Source organism: Peromyscus eremicus, chromosome 5 (genome assembly GCF_949786415.1).
Source record: "Peromyscus eremicus chromosome 5, PerEre_H2_v1, whole genome shotgun sequence".
Taxonomy (NCBI): domain Eukaryota; kingdom Metazoa; phylum Chordata; class Mammalia; order Rodentia; family Cricetidae; genus Peromyscus; species Peromyscus eremicus.
This window is the reverse complement of record NC_081420.1, coordinates 7860556-7874993: the sequence shown is the minus strand read 5'-3', so window position 1 is coordinate 7874993 and position 14438 is coordinate 7860556. Positions and strand designations below refer to the sequence as shown.

At 50.1% G+C, this 14438-nt stretch overlaps 1 protein-coding gene across 1 annotated transcript; it reads right to left on the bottom strand.

The window, feature by feature from the left end:
* Positions 1-324: 324 nt before the first annotated feature.
* On the bottom strand, positions 325-2777 carry Tifab (TIFA inhibitor). The gene is made up of 2 exons (XM_059262252.1): positions 2433-2777; positions 325-2159 (listed from the first exon to the last, which is right to left on the bottom strand). The coding sequence occupies exon 2, from the start codon at positions 2147-2149 to the stop codon at positions 1574-1576; it is 576 nt and encodes a 191-aa protein (XP_059118235.1). The 5' UTR covers positions 2150-2159; positions 2433-2777; the 3' UTR covers positions 325-1573.
* Positions 2778-14438: the final 11661 nt, after the last annotated feature.

Sequence of the window (14438 nt, the reverse complement as noted above, 5' to 3'; positions counted from 1 at the left end):
CTGGAAGGTAGATTTTATTGGCTTTGTTTATTCCTGGATTCTGAGACTTGATATACATTTGGCATGAGGCGGGTGTTTGGTAAAAGTTCATCTAAATGAGAGAGGAACTTTGGGAGTCTCTCTGGGAGTCTTGGGGGCCATTCACCACATGGCCAGCCTCCTCCCAGGTAGACCATACTCTCCTCTGTCTTGTGTCTGTGATCTAAGGGCACTCAGTTCATATTCTGTTGGAGAAGGGACTTCCTACGCGTAGATGTGAGTAGGACTTGTCTGGTGTTATTTTCCCTAGGGGGGGATATTCGGGCTGGGAAGCAGCCCTGAGCCTCCTATAGTCTGCCTTGGGCACAAAAGGGCAGGGAATGGTTCGTGACAGAGGTGTCACAGATGCTGGGGTTATGAGTCAGTTTGTGAGCAGCACTGTGCCTTCAGTGTCTGGGGTGCCCTTGTGCAGAGTCTGGGCTTATGGTAGTTACCTGAGTTTGTAGGATTCTCCTGCCCTTACTTGAGTAAACATTATTTCTAAATAGCAAGCAGCTGTTAGCCCTCTGCTCCCTTCTCCCTGAGAAAATTCTGCTATCCTTGCTTGCCTGGCTCCTTAACAACCCCACCTCCATGTCTGATCAGGAAAGAGAAGCCCTGGCAGGCATCTTACTCCAAGTGGGATAACTTGGTTGACTTCTGACACAACCTTGCTCTCTAACCATGGAATTAGTTCTGAAAGAGCCTACTTCTGCAGGAAACAGTCTTTTCCTGAAGACCTTTGCCCTCTGGTCAGCCAGGGCCTTGGTCCAGAAGTGACAGAGAATGGGAGAAGAGAGGAGGGAGAAAAGGAAGAGGAGGGGAAAGGAGGGAGGGGAGAAGAAATATCCAAGCAGTCCTTGTCTCTAGCTCCCCTCCCGGAAGCCTTGAGCTCTGCCATGCAGCCTTTCTAGAAACGAAAACTCCTACCTACCTTCCCAATTTCCTCTCACACCTCTCCCAGGTTTCCCGCCCCCAGCTCCACATGACAACATGGCGTACATGTGGCCCATCTGGGACTCGGAATCCTACTGGGTGTGCCAGCTTAATGAAATACTTTCAGTTTATTAAACACAGGCTTTCCTAAGCCCTGAGTGCCTGTGGGTATTTGAAAGCTGAAGGTAACCCTGAGCTACCACAAATGTCATTTCTCCACGCGTTCTTGCATTCCTGCAGCAACCCTATGCTTCTGCTTTAAGCAGCCTGTGAAATGAGCAACATAAAGTGACTCCTAGCCAGAAAAAGGAGGAAATGGGGGGGGGGAGGGTGATGATGGGAGAGGCTCCCCAGAACCTCTCAGGGCCTCTAAAAGTATATGAAGTTCCCATAGTTCCCATTACCCAGAGCCATGGAGGGCACTTCTCCACCCCTGGGCTGCTCAAAGTTTACAGGATCAGTTCCCTGAGAGTGGGGTGGCCAGCAGGCCTTGCATGTCAACTTTGTGTGTCAACCTCACATGACATAGTTCAAATACTTCAAACCCTGTTTTAGTAAGACTTGCTCTCAGCCAGCAGGGCTGGCAGGATGCAGTGTCTGGGGGTTTCCCTCTGGAGCTTTATTTCTGTTGCTCCTCCAGGGCTTGGCTGGGAACAGCTGTCTGAGTCCGGGAGGAGTCCTGGGGAGACCCCAAGAGATCACGAGTTGCCTCCCCACAAACAGGAGGAGTCTCCTTCTTAAGAACGTTTTCCCATTCATCCGTCTCCTGGGCCTTGGGTCTGTAAATCAGGGGTGACGAGCTGAAATGGAAGTAGCAGACAAAGGCCTCAAGGGAGGAGCCCCCGTCTCTGCGGACTACCATCTGGATGCCAGAGAAGGAGATTCTGTTGACAGCACTGAGGGGGACCTGCTCCAGGTACCTCAGGGGCAGCCCGTTGACCCACACACAGCTCTTGCGAGACAACACCTTAAGGCAGAAGGCTAGCAGGTTGCTGCCTTTCTCCAGGTAGGGCTCCAAGGACAGATGGTGTCGGGACAGCTGGGGCAGCTGCAGCTGGATGTGGGCGTCCTGCCCACGTCCCACCAGCAGCCGACTGGTATCATGCTGCAGCCGCAGTGGGACTTTAGCAAAGGTGACCAGGCCTGGTGTGGGGTGGTACAGGCTCACTTGCAGGACTGTGAGGGCCCTCTCCATAGATGAGATCCTGGGAAAAATGTGACAAAGATATACACACTTCTGTGATTTTCTAAGCCTAGATAGGCTACTCACTTCAGGGGCCCTGGGGCTACATCTTGTCAATGAGGACCATGTCTAAATGGATATAGTCATTCTGCCCAAGCCAGGATGGAGTGGAGGTTGACGTTAGTATTGGAATTCCGTCTCTTCACACTCCGACAGGACATTGCCCATCCTCTCTGAGCTGTACTATTTTGTAATAAAGGTGTGCCTATTCTTCTAGGCAAGGGATAAATCTTACCAGCTTACAGGGTGGAGCCTGATGGTCTGCAGGCCATTTGGAGACAGTTTGCCTCTGCTTTACAGGAACAGAAAAGCAGTCTCGAGAGGCTTGCTTGTGTCTGGCAGGCACGAACAAACAAACCCTCGCAGAGCCCTCCTCTGAGCCAGATGTCAGTCCGGGTGCTGTGGTGAAGCAGAAGGAGACAGGCCTTCACTTTTGGGGGTACCCCTCTTGAGGGGGTAAATATGGTGCTTTCAGATGTGGTGGTATAGAGCAACATAAAAGGGGCCTGAACACAGCAGACACCTCAGTGCTTTCCATGGGCCAGGCACCATGTCTCCTGAACATCTGGCAGAAGGCGGATCCTGGTGGAGACAGTGGGCAGAGGGAAAAGCTAGCTCACTGGAGAACCATCAGGGGCTCCAAGAACTGCACATAAGGTCCTACAGCTCTTCTTCCAGAAACTTGTCCTTCGGTACCTGATGGACACACATGAGAAGGCCCATCCCATGGTGTGCTTTGTTCCTGCCTGGCTTTGGAGAACAGACTCTGCCACATCTACACACCTCACATGACCCCAGATTTCAGCGGGAACCAAGGGCTGAGAGGGACTCAACGGTAATTTTGTACTTTCTCTAGCACCTGGCTAGAGAAATATTGGCCTGCAATATTTTTTTTTCTGCTAAGAATGTTTGTTCCATCCTAGATTGTGTGTGAAAACATTGCTCGTCTCTCAAGGCCCAGTTCAAATGCTTTCTTCTCTGGGGAAGGTGACCTTGTCTGTGTCCTCTAACTTCAATCACAAGGGTACTTGGCCAACCCCTCCTCCCCCACATTTGCGTTTCCACCCCTAGAGTTCTGCAGGCTCTTGTCTTCCTCAAGCTCCTCTCTTGTCTCCCTAAGGTCTCCCAGAGGCAGAGTGTGACCCACCATGTAGTCCAAATAGCACTTGGCCACAGCAAATGTCTAGGGGCACATCTGCCAGGAAACAGGTAAGGAGACATCACATATAATGGATGATACTCGATCAACTATAAATGGGAGCTTGGTTCTTAAAATCTGTGGGATAGGGAGCCCGTGCTAGACTGCCAGCCTCTTGCTCTGTTGCTTTTTGAATGTAGTATGTCTGTGGGGATCTAGTTGACAATGAGGCCTAGGCCCCCGAGGATACGCTTTCCCTAGCAGGTAGACAGACACACCTCTGGCCACTGCCTTCTGACCCTGAAGAACACCTCTTGCTGAGGCAGGGTGCAGCCTGAGCCCAGGACTGAGGGCTGGGCACCAGTGCTCTCAGGCTTGGTGAGAGTATATGCCCATCCCTTAGAAACCCATGCCATGGCCCAAGGATATTGACAGTAAGCATGGCTCTGTGAGATTTCTGTCTGTGCTCCTGAGCAGTCAAATCTGTCAGAAGCTTGCTCTCTGCCACAGTGGCACATCTGCAGAGTCTGACCTGTTTGTCTCAGATCCCAGTGGTCCTTGGAGAACAGAAACCTAGACCTGTTAACGCCCACCATGACTGACACACAGAAACAGGCTGGCTCTGGCCAGGAGCCTTCTCTTAGCCCCACCAGGCCTCCCTGGGGTCCCAGTCCCTCTGGCCTCCACCTACCTTACTGCCGAGGTACATCTCTGCAGCTGTGTGCTCTCTCTGCAGGGAAGGGCCTGGGCGAGCTCACGTCAGTTCTACCGCTCTTCCTTTTCCCTCTAGGAAAGAAATGAAAATGTCATTTTTCATTGCAGAAGTGGAACCCTCTGCCAGAGATGTGAAACTTGTACCCCTCTGGGAGGGGCCTCTTGACAGCAGGGTTTCCTGGGTCTCAGTGCGCCCAGCCTCTATTATTCCAGCCCCAGAGAGCACAGGGTTGAACGTCTTCCTCTCCCCTCTGAAGGCAGAGGGCTGCTGGGCAGGGAGCTCCTAGATTATGAGGTTCCTTTCGAAGGTCAGGGATTGGTTAAGGAAGTCGTAGGTAATAGTGAATCTCCAGGGTATCTCAGGACAGAGTGAGACATAGGGGAAGGAGAGCATGGCCACTCATGGGACTAGGCCTCTTTCAGCACGAGGAGAAGGCCATCTGTTCCCCCCTTAGAATAACATCTAAGACGCTGTACTTCTTAATAAACTTGCTTGGTGGAAGACACGACTTGTACAAGACCTCCTGAGTCCACTGTCCTCCCTTCTTCATTTCCCGATCCCCTGGTCCTTTCTCTCAGGGCCCTGTCACTGAAGAATGACTTGCTGCTTCAGGTCAATGAAACAAGAATGATGACATTTTAAAGTGGGCTTCATTATATATGTTCTATATACTTAAACTATGTACATATTTATGAATATATTATTAAAGTCTGGATAGGTGGGAGGGTTACATATAATTACAGTGTTCCAAATTCCTCTCAATTATCCAGGATACAGAGACATGAACTGAACATAGACATAATAATCTAAGGAAGTATGGTCTAATTTCCTATATAACCAGTAATAAAAGAAGAATGTCTCCATGACAAGCTAATAGATGGAGAATGGAATAAAAAGTTACAATGAAGGCTTGCATGTACTTGGAAAGGCCGGCAGAATAAGAGGACATCTACGCAGGAGGGACCAGGACAGCTCGATCCTGGCTTGCAGTTGGGTAGGGAGAATGGGAGAGCGGCTGGCATGCATCGCTCTCCCTGAACAGAGAGACTCACTCATTCCAAGAAGAGACATATTTTGGACCCTCCAGTACAGAGCCTCAGAGGCTTGCTCAAGGGAGCTCTGAGGAGCTCCATGGCTACTCCTGAGTCTTTCCTGCATGTCCCTAGAGTCAGTGCTGAAATAACTGACTCCAAGGCTCAGAGTTGACTTCCAGGACCACACAGTGAATCTGCAGCACAGCCAGGTGAGGACCCAGGGGGAATGATCCCCAGGCTCTAAGACCAGGCCATAGTGCAATCCCTTGCTTGCTGGGCCATAGAATCCCTCTAGGTCATGCTCTGGGAACAATCTTTGGGGTCCAGAAAGAGTGGGGCTCCTGCTCTGTCATCAGTGAATCAGGATAGGTGGGAAGGAACTAGACTGCCTCTCAGAGCCACCGGATGGCTGGAAACAGGGTGTTTTGGCAGGTGTTAAGCTCAGTGAATGTGGCTTTAGTACCTTCAACTGCCCTTTCCTCAGCCCTCCCCCAACTTCCTGTGCCCTAGGTCCTCCTGGCATTGAAAAAAAGGGAGTAAAACACTCATGTCACTGCGAAAACTCTCTCCTGACAATTCCTGGCGACTGTCTGGCTGTCTCTTCAGGGAACTTAGGGTGGCAATAGTAACCCAAGAGTGTCTCTGAGGATGTGGCAGGCATGCTAATTGACTGGGGAGGGTGAGAAGCCATGTGTAGGTTGGAAAGCTAGACTGGACGTCAGGCTTATTGCCAGGGCTGTGTCCCATTCAGTGAAAACAGCCACAGTCTCTGGTGGATGGATAGATGACCAGAAGCTCAATAGCCATGGGAAGGTGCCTCAAAGGCTGCACATGCACAGCAGGGCGAGCCTGCTGGGCCACAGGCTCACACGCTGCAGTCTTTGCCTACATAGATCTCAAAAGCTTGAAGACAAGCAAGCCTCTCTTTCTGCATGAAATAGCCTCCTCCTCAGAGTTCTCCATGTCAACTGGCCCTCTAGTTTACATGATACCCCAATGATGCTCAGATATGCCTCTCCATCTGCAGACCAGGGCCTGGCATGGGCCTTCGCCCACTCCGGAGCTTCTTCTCTGGAGATGGATGTACCTTGCTACAGTCATGCCTAGAAAACTATGTGGGCATGAGACAGTCCCTGCGGGGTAGAAACTGGGGTTAAGAACACTTCCCATTTAGAAAGGGAAGTGAAACACTCAGGGCATTCATCTGGCAAGAGGAAGTTCCGCCCAGGTTCCATCTTCTGGACATAACGGGAACTCTCCGGATCTGGGGCTGGTGCGGAGAGAACACTTACTGTCAGCTTCTTAGGTGGAAGGTGGGAGCCAAAGTGAGCGGGAAAAGAGAGCCAGGAAATGGAGGCACAGCCTCCTGACCTTGCTAGGAAGCTTCCCTTTGATTGGCCTTGCCTTACCTACAATGCCTCTGGCTGTTGGGCATCTGGCATTGGACTCTAAGGAGCGTTGTTTCAGTGAGATGTGCCCCCATCATACGCCAGTTGGAGAGCCCAGAAACAAAGCAACCACTTCCTCAGGCCTTCCCCTCATGACTCCCATGACCAGGCATGCTCATTCATGTAACAGTGGTGTGACCTCAAGTCGGGTATCCTGTCTGAACATCAGTTTTCTGCTCTCTCAGCCATGGGTAATTGGCTGCAGTTGGGAGGGACTAAATGTGTGCAAAGTGCCAGGCCCAGGGAGATCTGCTGACTCAGCCTTCGCGGAACCTTTGGCTGAAGACCCAGAATACATCCTGAGAAGAGGGCTATCAGGACAGACTGACACACGCAAACCTTACATTCTCGAAAAGCCCCAATTTGTGATTAAAACAAGATAGGAGTTAAATACCCACCACGTGGGAGCTTCACATGAGTTCCATTTTAATCGCAATGAGGTAAATGCAGCATGCCAGAAGGTCTCTGCCTCCTTGCTGGGAAAAGGTCCCTGCTACCCATCTTAGAGAGGCAGAAGCCGAGGCTGAAGCAGTCAGGTGACTTGCTCAAGGTCATACACCTGGGTGGCATCAGACCACACTAGAGCTTGGTCTCTGAGGCTCCTGGACCTTTTCAAGCTGCTCCTTGCACTCAGGTGTTCCCTGGAATTCAGCTGCTGGCCAGGTAGCCACTCAGCTAAGGATGCCTGCTTCCAGCTCCCCAGCCCACTTGGATGCCTTTGATGTGTTTTGTCTTTGACGTACCTGCTTTTCAAAGCTGAAAAGGGAGCACAGACGAAAAGCTTAGGAGAGCCATCCCTCTGATGGCGAATGCCCTCCTCTGGCTTCTGTTGATGTGGTGAAAAGGAAAGGGAATGGAAACGTTTTGTCTTAGCTTACTTTTCCAGGTAACAGTCCATCCCTGAGGGAAGTCAGGGAAGGAACTCAAGGCGGGACCTGAAGCGTGGACAATGGAGGGACACCACTGACTGGCTTGCTCAGCTACCTTTCCGATACAACCTAGGACCACCTGCCCAGGAGTGGCACTGCCCAGTGGGCTGGGCCCTCCCACATCAATCATTAGTAAAGAAAATGCCGCCACATGCTGTGGGACAGTTGGACACTGTGTGAGGATGTGTTGCTGTGATTGGTGTAATAAAAAGCTGAATGGCCAATAGCTAGGCAGGAGGTATAGGTGGCCGAGAGAGAGAACTCTGGGAAGAAGAAAGGAAGAGTCACCAGACAGACACAGAGGGAGAGCAGGACGTGCAGTATGGGGATGAGGCAATGAGCATGTGACAGAATGTAGATTTAAAAAACATGGGTTAATTTAAGTTATAAGAACTAGTTAGGAAAAAGCCTAAGCTAAGGCCACGCTTTCATTATTAATAGTAAGTCCATGTTGTTATTTGTGAGCCGGTGACCTCAAAAGAAAGTCAAACTGTACCCACAGACTTGCCTACAGGCCAATCTAATGGGAGGCAATTCTTCAGTTGGGGGGTTCCCTCTTTCTAGATGACTCTAGTTTCTGTCAAGTTGACAAAAAAACAATCAACACAGGGAGAGAGTCTGGTTTCTTTGACTGCAGGTGTCAAGGGGGATCCCACTCAGACTGAGGCGAGTACAGAGATAAAGCAGGGCCCAGAGTAGCAGGCCATGTGGAGCAGTGGTCAGAGACGCAGGAGGGAACTGGGAACAGGAATAGGCCGGTAACAATGAAATAAGATGACCTGGGGGAAGATGTAGCCAGGACTTGGCCCTGGCCACCCTCCACTCCCCACCCCCCACCCCTCGCCCACCGTGGGGGCTGAGCATGGATGCTCTAGGGTTAAGACAACACTCCCTGCCCCTGCCAGCTGTCAGGGAAGGGTAAGTGCTTGTGACTCACAGTGATCAAATACATGGAAGGGGATGGGATGAGAGGAAAGTCTGTTTCGGCACTTCTGTTAAATTTCAGCCTGTGGTCATCTGGCTCCATTGCTTTTAGGTCTGGGGCAAGGCAGAATCATCCGGACCATGATGGAAGGGTATGGTAGAAAAGGGAGGTGGGAGAGGGAGGAAGGAAGAGCTAAGGATAAGATATGCTCTTCAAAGGCATGTCTACTTCCTACCACCTCCTCCAGCTACTTTCTGATAGCCCAGTCGGATTAACCCATTGATGAGGTCACACCCTCATGGTCCAGTCGCCTGTCACTGCTGCCATCATCTAGGGATCACGGTGACTGACGACCCTGTGGGAGACTCTTTATATTTAAACGAACAGCCACCAGGAAGGTATCCTGGAGGAGATGTGCCTGTGCCTGTGGTAATGAGGAGTTGATGCATTTCTGGGTGTCGGATGGGCCTGGTAGAAAGACAGTGAGAGGCGGGCTCCTGTTCTGTAACTGACTCTGCTTTGCCCTGTCCTCTGCCCTTACCTAACAATTATCATGGCATATTTGAATTTCACTAAAACACATGATTCCTTACTAACTACCATGTCTCGGCTCAATCCTCCCAGCAGAGGCAGGTCCCACTGTTTATTCATCTTTGTTACAAAGGAGAAACTGAGGCACAGCTAAGGAGGCGTCCTACTCTGGATCTTCTACATGTTACACAGCAGAGCTGTCTCTCAAATCCAGATCTAATCTCCAAATCTTTACCCTCAACTCCAGTACTCTATGTCAACCCAAGCTGCAAATGCTCACTGCCGACTGGGTGGGGTTCAGGCAAGTTGGGACAGCTCTGCTGTCCCCTGGCCTAAGTCCTGCTGGGAAGCAGATGGCTTCCGGGGTGGCCCTTCCTGCTTCCTGATGCAATCACTGGGCCTCCTTGCAGAGACTGGCTGGTCTCCACCTGCTGAGGAGCGGAGGTGGGAGGAAGAGGCGCTATTCTGGTTCACGCTTCTTCTCCTGTTCCAGGATTCATTATTAAACACAACTTCATTGCTCTTCTCCATTCTTAATTTACACAAATTCTACTTAATGCCAAATTCAACAGTGCCTGGAACCATAACCAATGCCTGGGGGAGGGACCAGATCATACATACCCTTAGAGCATCATTAACTCATATGCTTGACACCCTTTGTCCACAGGATGCATGGGTTGCCTCTCTGGCTGCCTGAGGAGGGATTTGGAGGAGGAGGAGGCTTCCCAGTACCCTGGCTCACATGCCATTTCCTTTGCCTTTACTCACAGCATCCTGATGGACAAGGGACCATGGAGCAAGAAGGGTTTCATGGGCTAAGTAATGGGTAATGAATGGAAAAGAATTCGGCTCATGGTTCAGGAGGCTTGAAGTCTAGTAGCCTGATGTTGACATCTGGTAGGACATTTATGCTTTATCCTTACATGGGTGGGCAGGTGAGTGTGCCAGACCCAGGATGAGGGCCTCACTTCATCCTTTTATCAAAAAACCGACTCCTGAGATATCTGACCCATGCTCTGGTAACCATTAATCCATTCAGGATGACAGGCCCCTCATAATCTTATTACGCTCTTTTTGCATATGCACATGTGTATGGTGGGCACACGTATGTATTTGCACACCCATGTGTGTAGATCCGCATGTGTGCATCCGTGCACATGCTTTGGAGGTCAAAGGTTGATGTCAAATGCCTTAATTGTTCTCTACCTTGTATGCTGAATCAGGCCTGTCACTTGAACCCAGAAATTGCCAAATGGACTAGTCTAGCTAACCGCTTTGCCCTGGGCACCTTTGTCTCTGGTCCTGTAGTACTGGAATTGCAGATGGTCCACTACACGCACCCAGTATTTACTGGGTGCTGAGGATTCAGGCTCACGTCTTCAGTTCCTTACACTTGACCATGAGTGCCTTCCCCACCAAGCCACCTGCTCGGCCCCCTAACACCTCTCACAGGTCTCCTTTCTAGTACCATCACAGCGGCAGTTGCCCTTCACACACCACTGCCTGGGAAGCCAGGCTCCACTCTGCCATTGCTGCATGCCCTTTCCTGTCAAGGTGTGAGCAAACTGCTCTTCACCCCGGAGAGGGCACCCACGACAGACGGAAGAACAGCTCCAGCTAAGCCCAGCGTGGTGGGCCAGTGAATTCATTAGGTCTACATACTTACAGGGGTGGGGATGATTCCCAAATTTCCCACCCAGTATGGGCGATGGCTTCCCCAAATCTGCGCACATGAAGTCCCCTCCGGTGAACCTTCCATTTCCAGTGTACTCTTAGTGCCTTGTGGTGGTGGCGGCGGCTGCGGCGGCAGCGCACACTTTTGATCCCTGCACTTGGGTGGCAGAGCCAGGTGGATCTCTGTGAGTTCGAGGTCAGCCTGGTCTACAGAGTAAGTTCCAGGACAGGCACCAAAACTACACAGAGAAACCCTGTCTCGAAAAACAAAACAAAAACCAACAAAACAAAACAAAACAAAAAACCAAAACACCCCTCAGCAGCTGTGTCAGCTGGGCAAGATTCGGAGCTGGGGGTTGGAGCTCTGTGTGTGTGTGTGTGTGTGTGTGTGTGTGTGTGTGTGTGTGAGAGAGAGAGAGAGAGAGAGAGAGAGAGAGAGAGAGAGAGAGAACTGCAACCTCAGACACAAGGAGATGTTAACAAGCCCCTCTAGTGAGGACGGCTTGTGGGTAAACACAGCTGCTCTGCTTTCGGGATGGTGAGGACCACGCCATGCCTGGAGGACAGAGCGCCACCACCACCACCACCACCATGGACTTGGCTCCTCGGGGTCTTAGTTTCCTCAACTTTAGAATAGAAATAAATTGCTCCTGCACAGCCTTCCTTACCCCCATCCCCAGCATTTTCATTAGTTCTATTGGCCTAATGGAGTAGGAAGGGGTCTCTTTCTTTTTCAGTTAAAAATTCCATATTAGGGGGTTAGGGAGATAGTTCAATTGATAAAGTGCTTGCTGCAAAAGCCTGAGGTCCTGAGCTCAACCCCAGCAACCACATAAAAAAAGCTGGGCTTAGTGGCACATGCTTGTAATCCCAGCACTGGGGAGGCAGAGATGGTTGGATTCCTGGGGCTGGATGGCCAGCCATGGCAGCCTCCTTGGTGAACTCCAGGCCAATGAAAGAACTTGTTTCCAAAAAAAAAAAAAGAAAAAAGGAGAGCAGCACCTGGGGAGTGACAGCCAAGGTTGTACACACACACACACACACACACACACACACACACACACGCACACGCACACACATCTCTCTTAAAAGCGTGGGTTTCTTTAAGGGCTGAAGCTCTCCAGAAAAGATGACCTCACAATGTGATATGTGATCACATGTGAACTTTCTGTTTTTATTGTGAGACGAAAGCCCAGTGTAAATGTCATAATTTATGATAAACCATATTTACGTGAGAATAAAGAGGATCTGAAAATTGCATGACTTCAAAGGCAAATTGTTAATGTGCCATAAAACAAACAAACAAAAACCCTGTCTATGGAGACGTAGCTCATTTCCATTGCTTCAAGCACAGTATTGACCTAAAAGCAGGAAGAAGGAAAAAGCAGCCTCTTGTAAATATTGCAAATTATTCACACATATGGTGATTTCAACCATCTTGAAGTGGTACTGTCCACTTTTGCTACTGTGATAAAATACCCTGACAACAGCGGCCTCGGAGAAGAATGGCTTATTTTAGCTCACAGTGCCAAGTTACTGTTTATCACAAGAGGGAAGCCAGGGCAGCAGATCAAAGCAACCAGCCCAGCCCGTGCAGTCAGGGACCCAAACTCTGGAATGGAGCCGCCCACAGTGGGCTGGATCTTCTCACACCAATTAACATAAACTAGACAGTCCCTCACTTGTTCTCCTCAGTCCTGAACCAACTCACTTTCTCGTCACCAGACCGCATCATGAGACTGGGGTCTCTCTACATCCTCACTGATAACTGGTATTTTCTATTTTTGATAGCTAAGGGGTGATATGCATTGTGCTTTTGATTTGTGTTTCTCTAGTGATGAGTAATGCTCATCATCTTTTTCTGCATGTATGCACTTTTGTAAACACCTCTGGAGAAACAGCAACTCAAAGTCCTTTGCTAGGTTTTAGGTTTTGCTTCTGTCATGGTGGCTGGCTTGCAGGAGCTCTTTACATAGCCTCTGGGTCCTGGCGCTTTATCAGTGCTTTACAAATATGTTCTCTCTTCTGCAGGTTGACTTCTCATTGTTATGTTCTTCTGGACACAAAAGATTTTTAATTGTTGTGGGTGTGCACACATGTACTTGTGGGTGTGCACGCATGTACCTGTGGGTGTGCACACATGTACTTGTGGGTGTGCACGCATTTACCTGTGGGTGTGCACACATGTACCTGTGGGTGTGCACACATGTACTTGTGGGTGTGCACGCATTTACCTGTGGGTGTGCACACATGTACCTGTGGGTGTGCACACATGTACTTGTGGGTGTGCACGCATGTACCTGTGGGTGTGCATGTATTTGTGCTCTCGTGTGGTTGGAGGCCAGAGGTTGATGTTAGAAGTCTTTCCCTTTTTTTAAGATTTATTTATTATGTATACAGCATGTATGCCTGCACACCAGAAAAGGGCACTAGATCTCATTACAGGTGGTTGTGAGCCACCATGTAGTTACTGGGAATTGAACTCAGGACTTCTGGAAGAGCAGCCGGTGCTCTTAACTTCTGAGCCATCTCTCCAGCCTAGATGTCTTTCTTGATCACTCTCCACTTTATTCTTTGAGACATGGTGTCTCACTGAACTGGTTGGCACAGCACATTCACCATTACTCAGTGTGTGTGTGTGTGTGTGTGTGTGTGTGTGTGTGTGTGTGTGTGTGTGTGTACCTTTTCCTCCCTGGCTGTCTTGTTATGGATCTTACATCTTAGGGTGTAGCCAGGACCTACCACCAAGAATGTGCTGGTCCAGAGGCCTGTGGTGTGCGGAAGCACTACACTCAGTCTTTTTTTTTTTTTTTTTTTTTTAAGATTTATTTTTTTGATATGTATGGGTGTTTTGCTGACGTGTGTCTGCACCATGTGCATGCATTGCCGGTGGACGCCATAAGAGGGAGCTGATCCTCTGGAACTGGAGTTAAATATGGCTGTGAGCTGCCATATGGATGCTGGGAATTGAACCCAGATCCTCTGGAAGAGCAGCCAGTGTTCTTAAGAGCTGAACCACCTCTTCAGCACCACAGTTCACAACGTCTGAAAAGGAAAACCAAGAGAGAATAGTGTCCCTCAGACCTGTTTTAGCTGCAGGAATGCTCTCATGTGCAGCTGTCCAGGGGCTCAGCCACAGCCAAGCAGACATGGCTCCCTGTTCTGGTCATCCCTCCTCAGTCCTGGGCATTGTCCTGACTTGGTGACAGTGTCCTTACGAGCAGCAGTTCTCATTCCCCAGTGGGGCTCTCATCCCTAATGTTTTGCTTTCTTTCACTGTCTATTTCAGAAGACTAGCCCACGCCGTGACAGCAAACATCTCCCAGGCTTCAACATGACGCTCTTCACGTGTGCTTTATGAATGTGCATCTTCGCTCTGAACTCAGTGTCATGGCAAATATGTCTTTTCCACATGGCCACTAACATAATATAAAAAGTGTTTTCCTCCTTCCTGGGCCCCAGGGGAGAGCTAGATCACTGAAATGAGGACATGATGAGAAAATGAGAAATCCTGCCTGCTGAGCCAGCTCTCCAAGTGGTTTTCCAGAAGCTCTGTGGGACCACAGACCTCCTGAGCTGTAAATCACCAACCCAGCCCGGTGACGTTGTCACCCAGCGGCTCACCCAGTGACATGGCTGATTTCTTTTGGTTTCTATTGACACCCCCCCCCCCCCGTGCCCCTGCTGCGTCAGTGCTAACGGCTTACTTCAGAACCAGTCACTGCTGCTGGCCTCTCTCTGCCTTCCTCCGTCCTGCTGTTGGCCACTGGGGCCAGGGAATAAGCACAAACTCCACTGTGGGTCTGTCTCTCTGCAGTGCAGACTCATCTTGGAGAGCCTCAGTGGT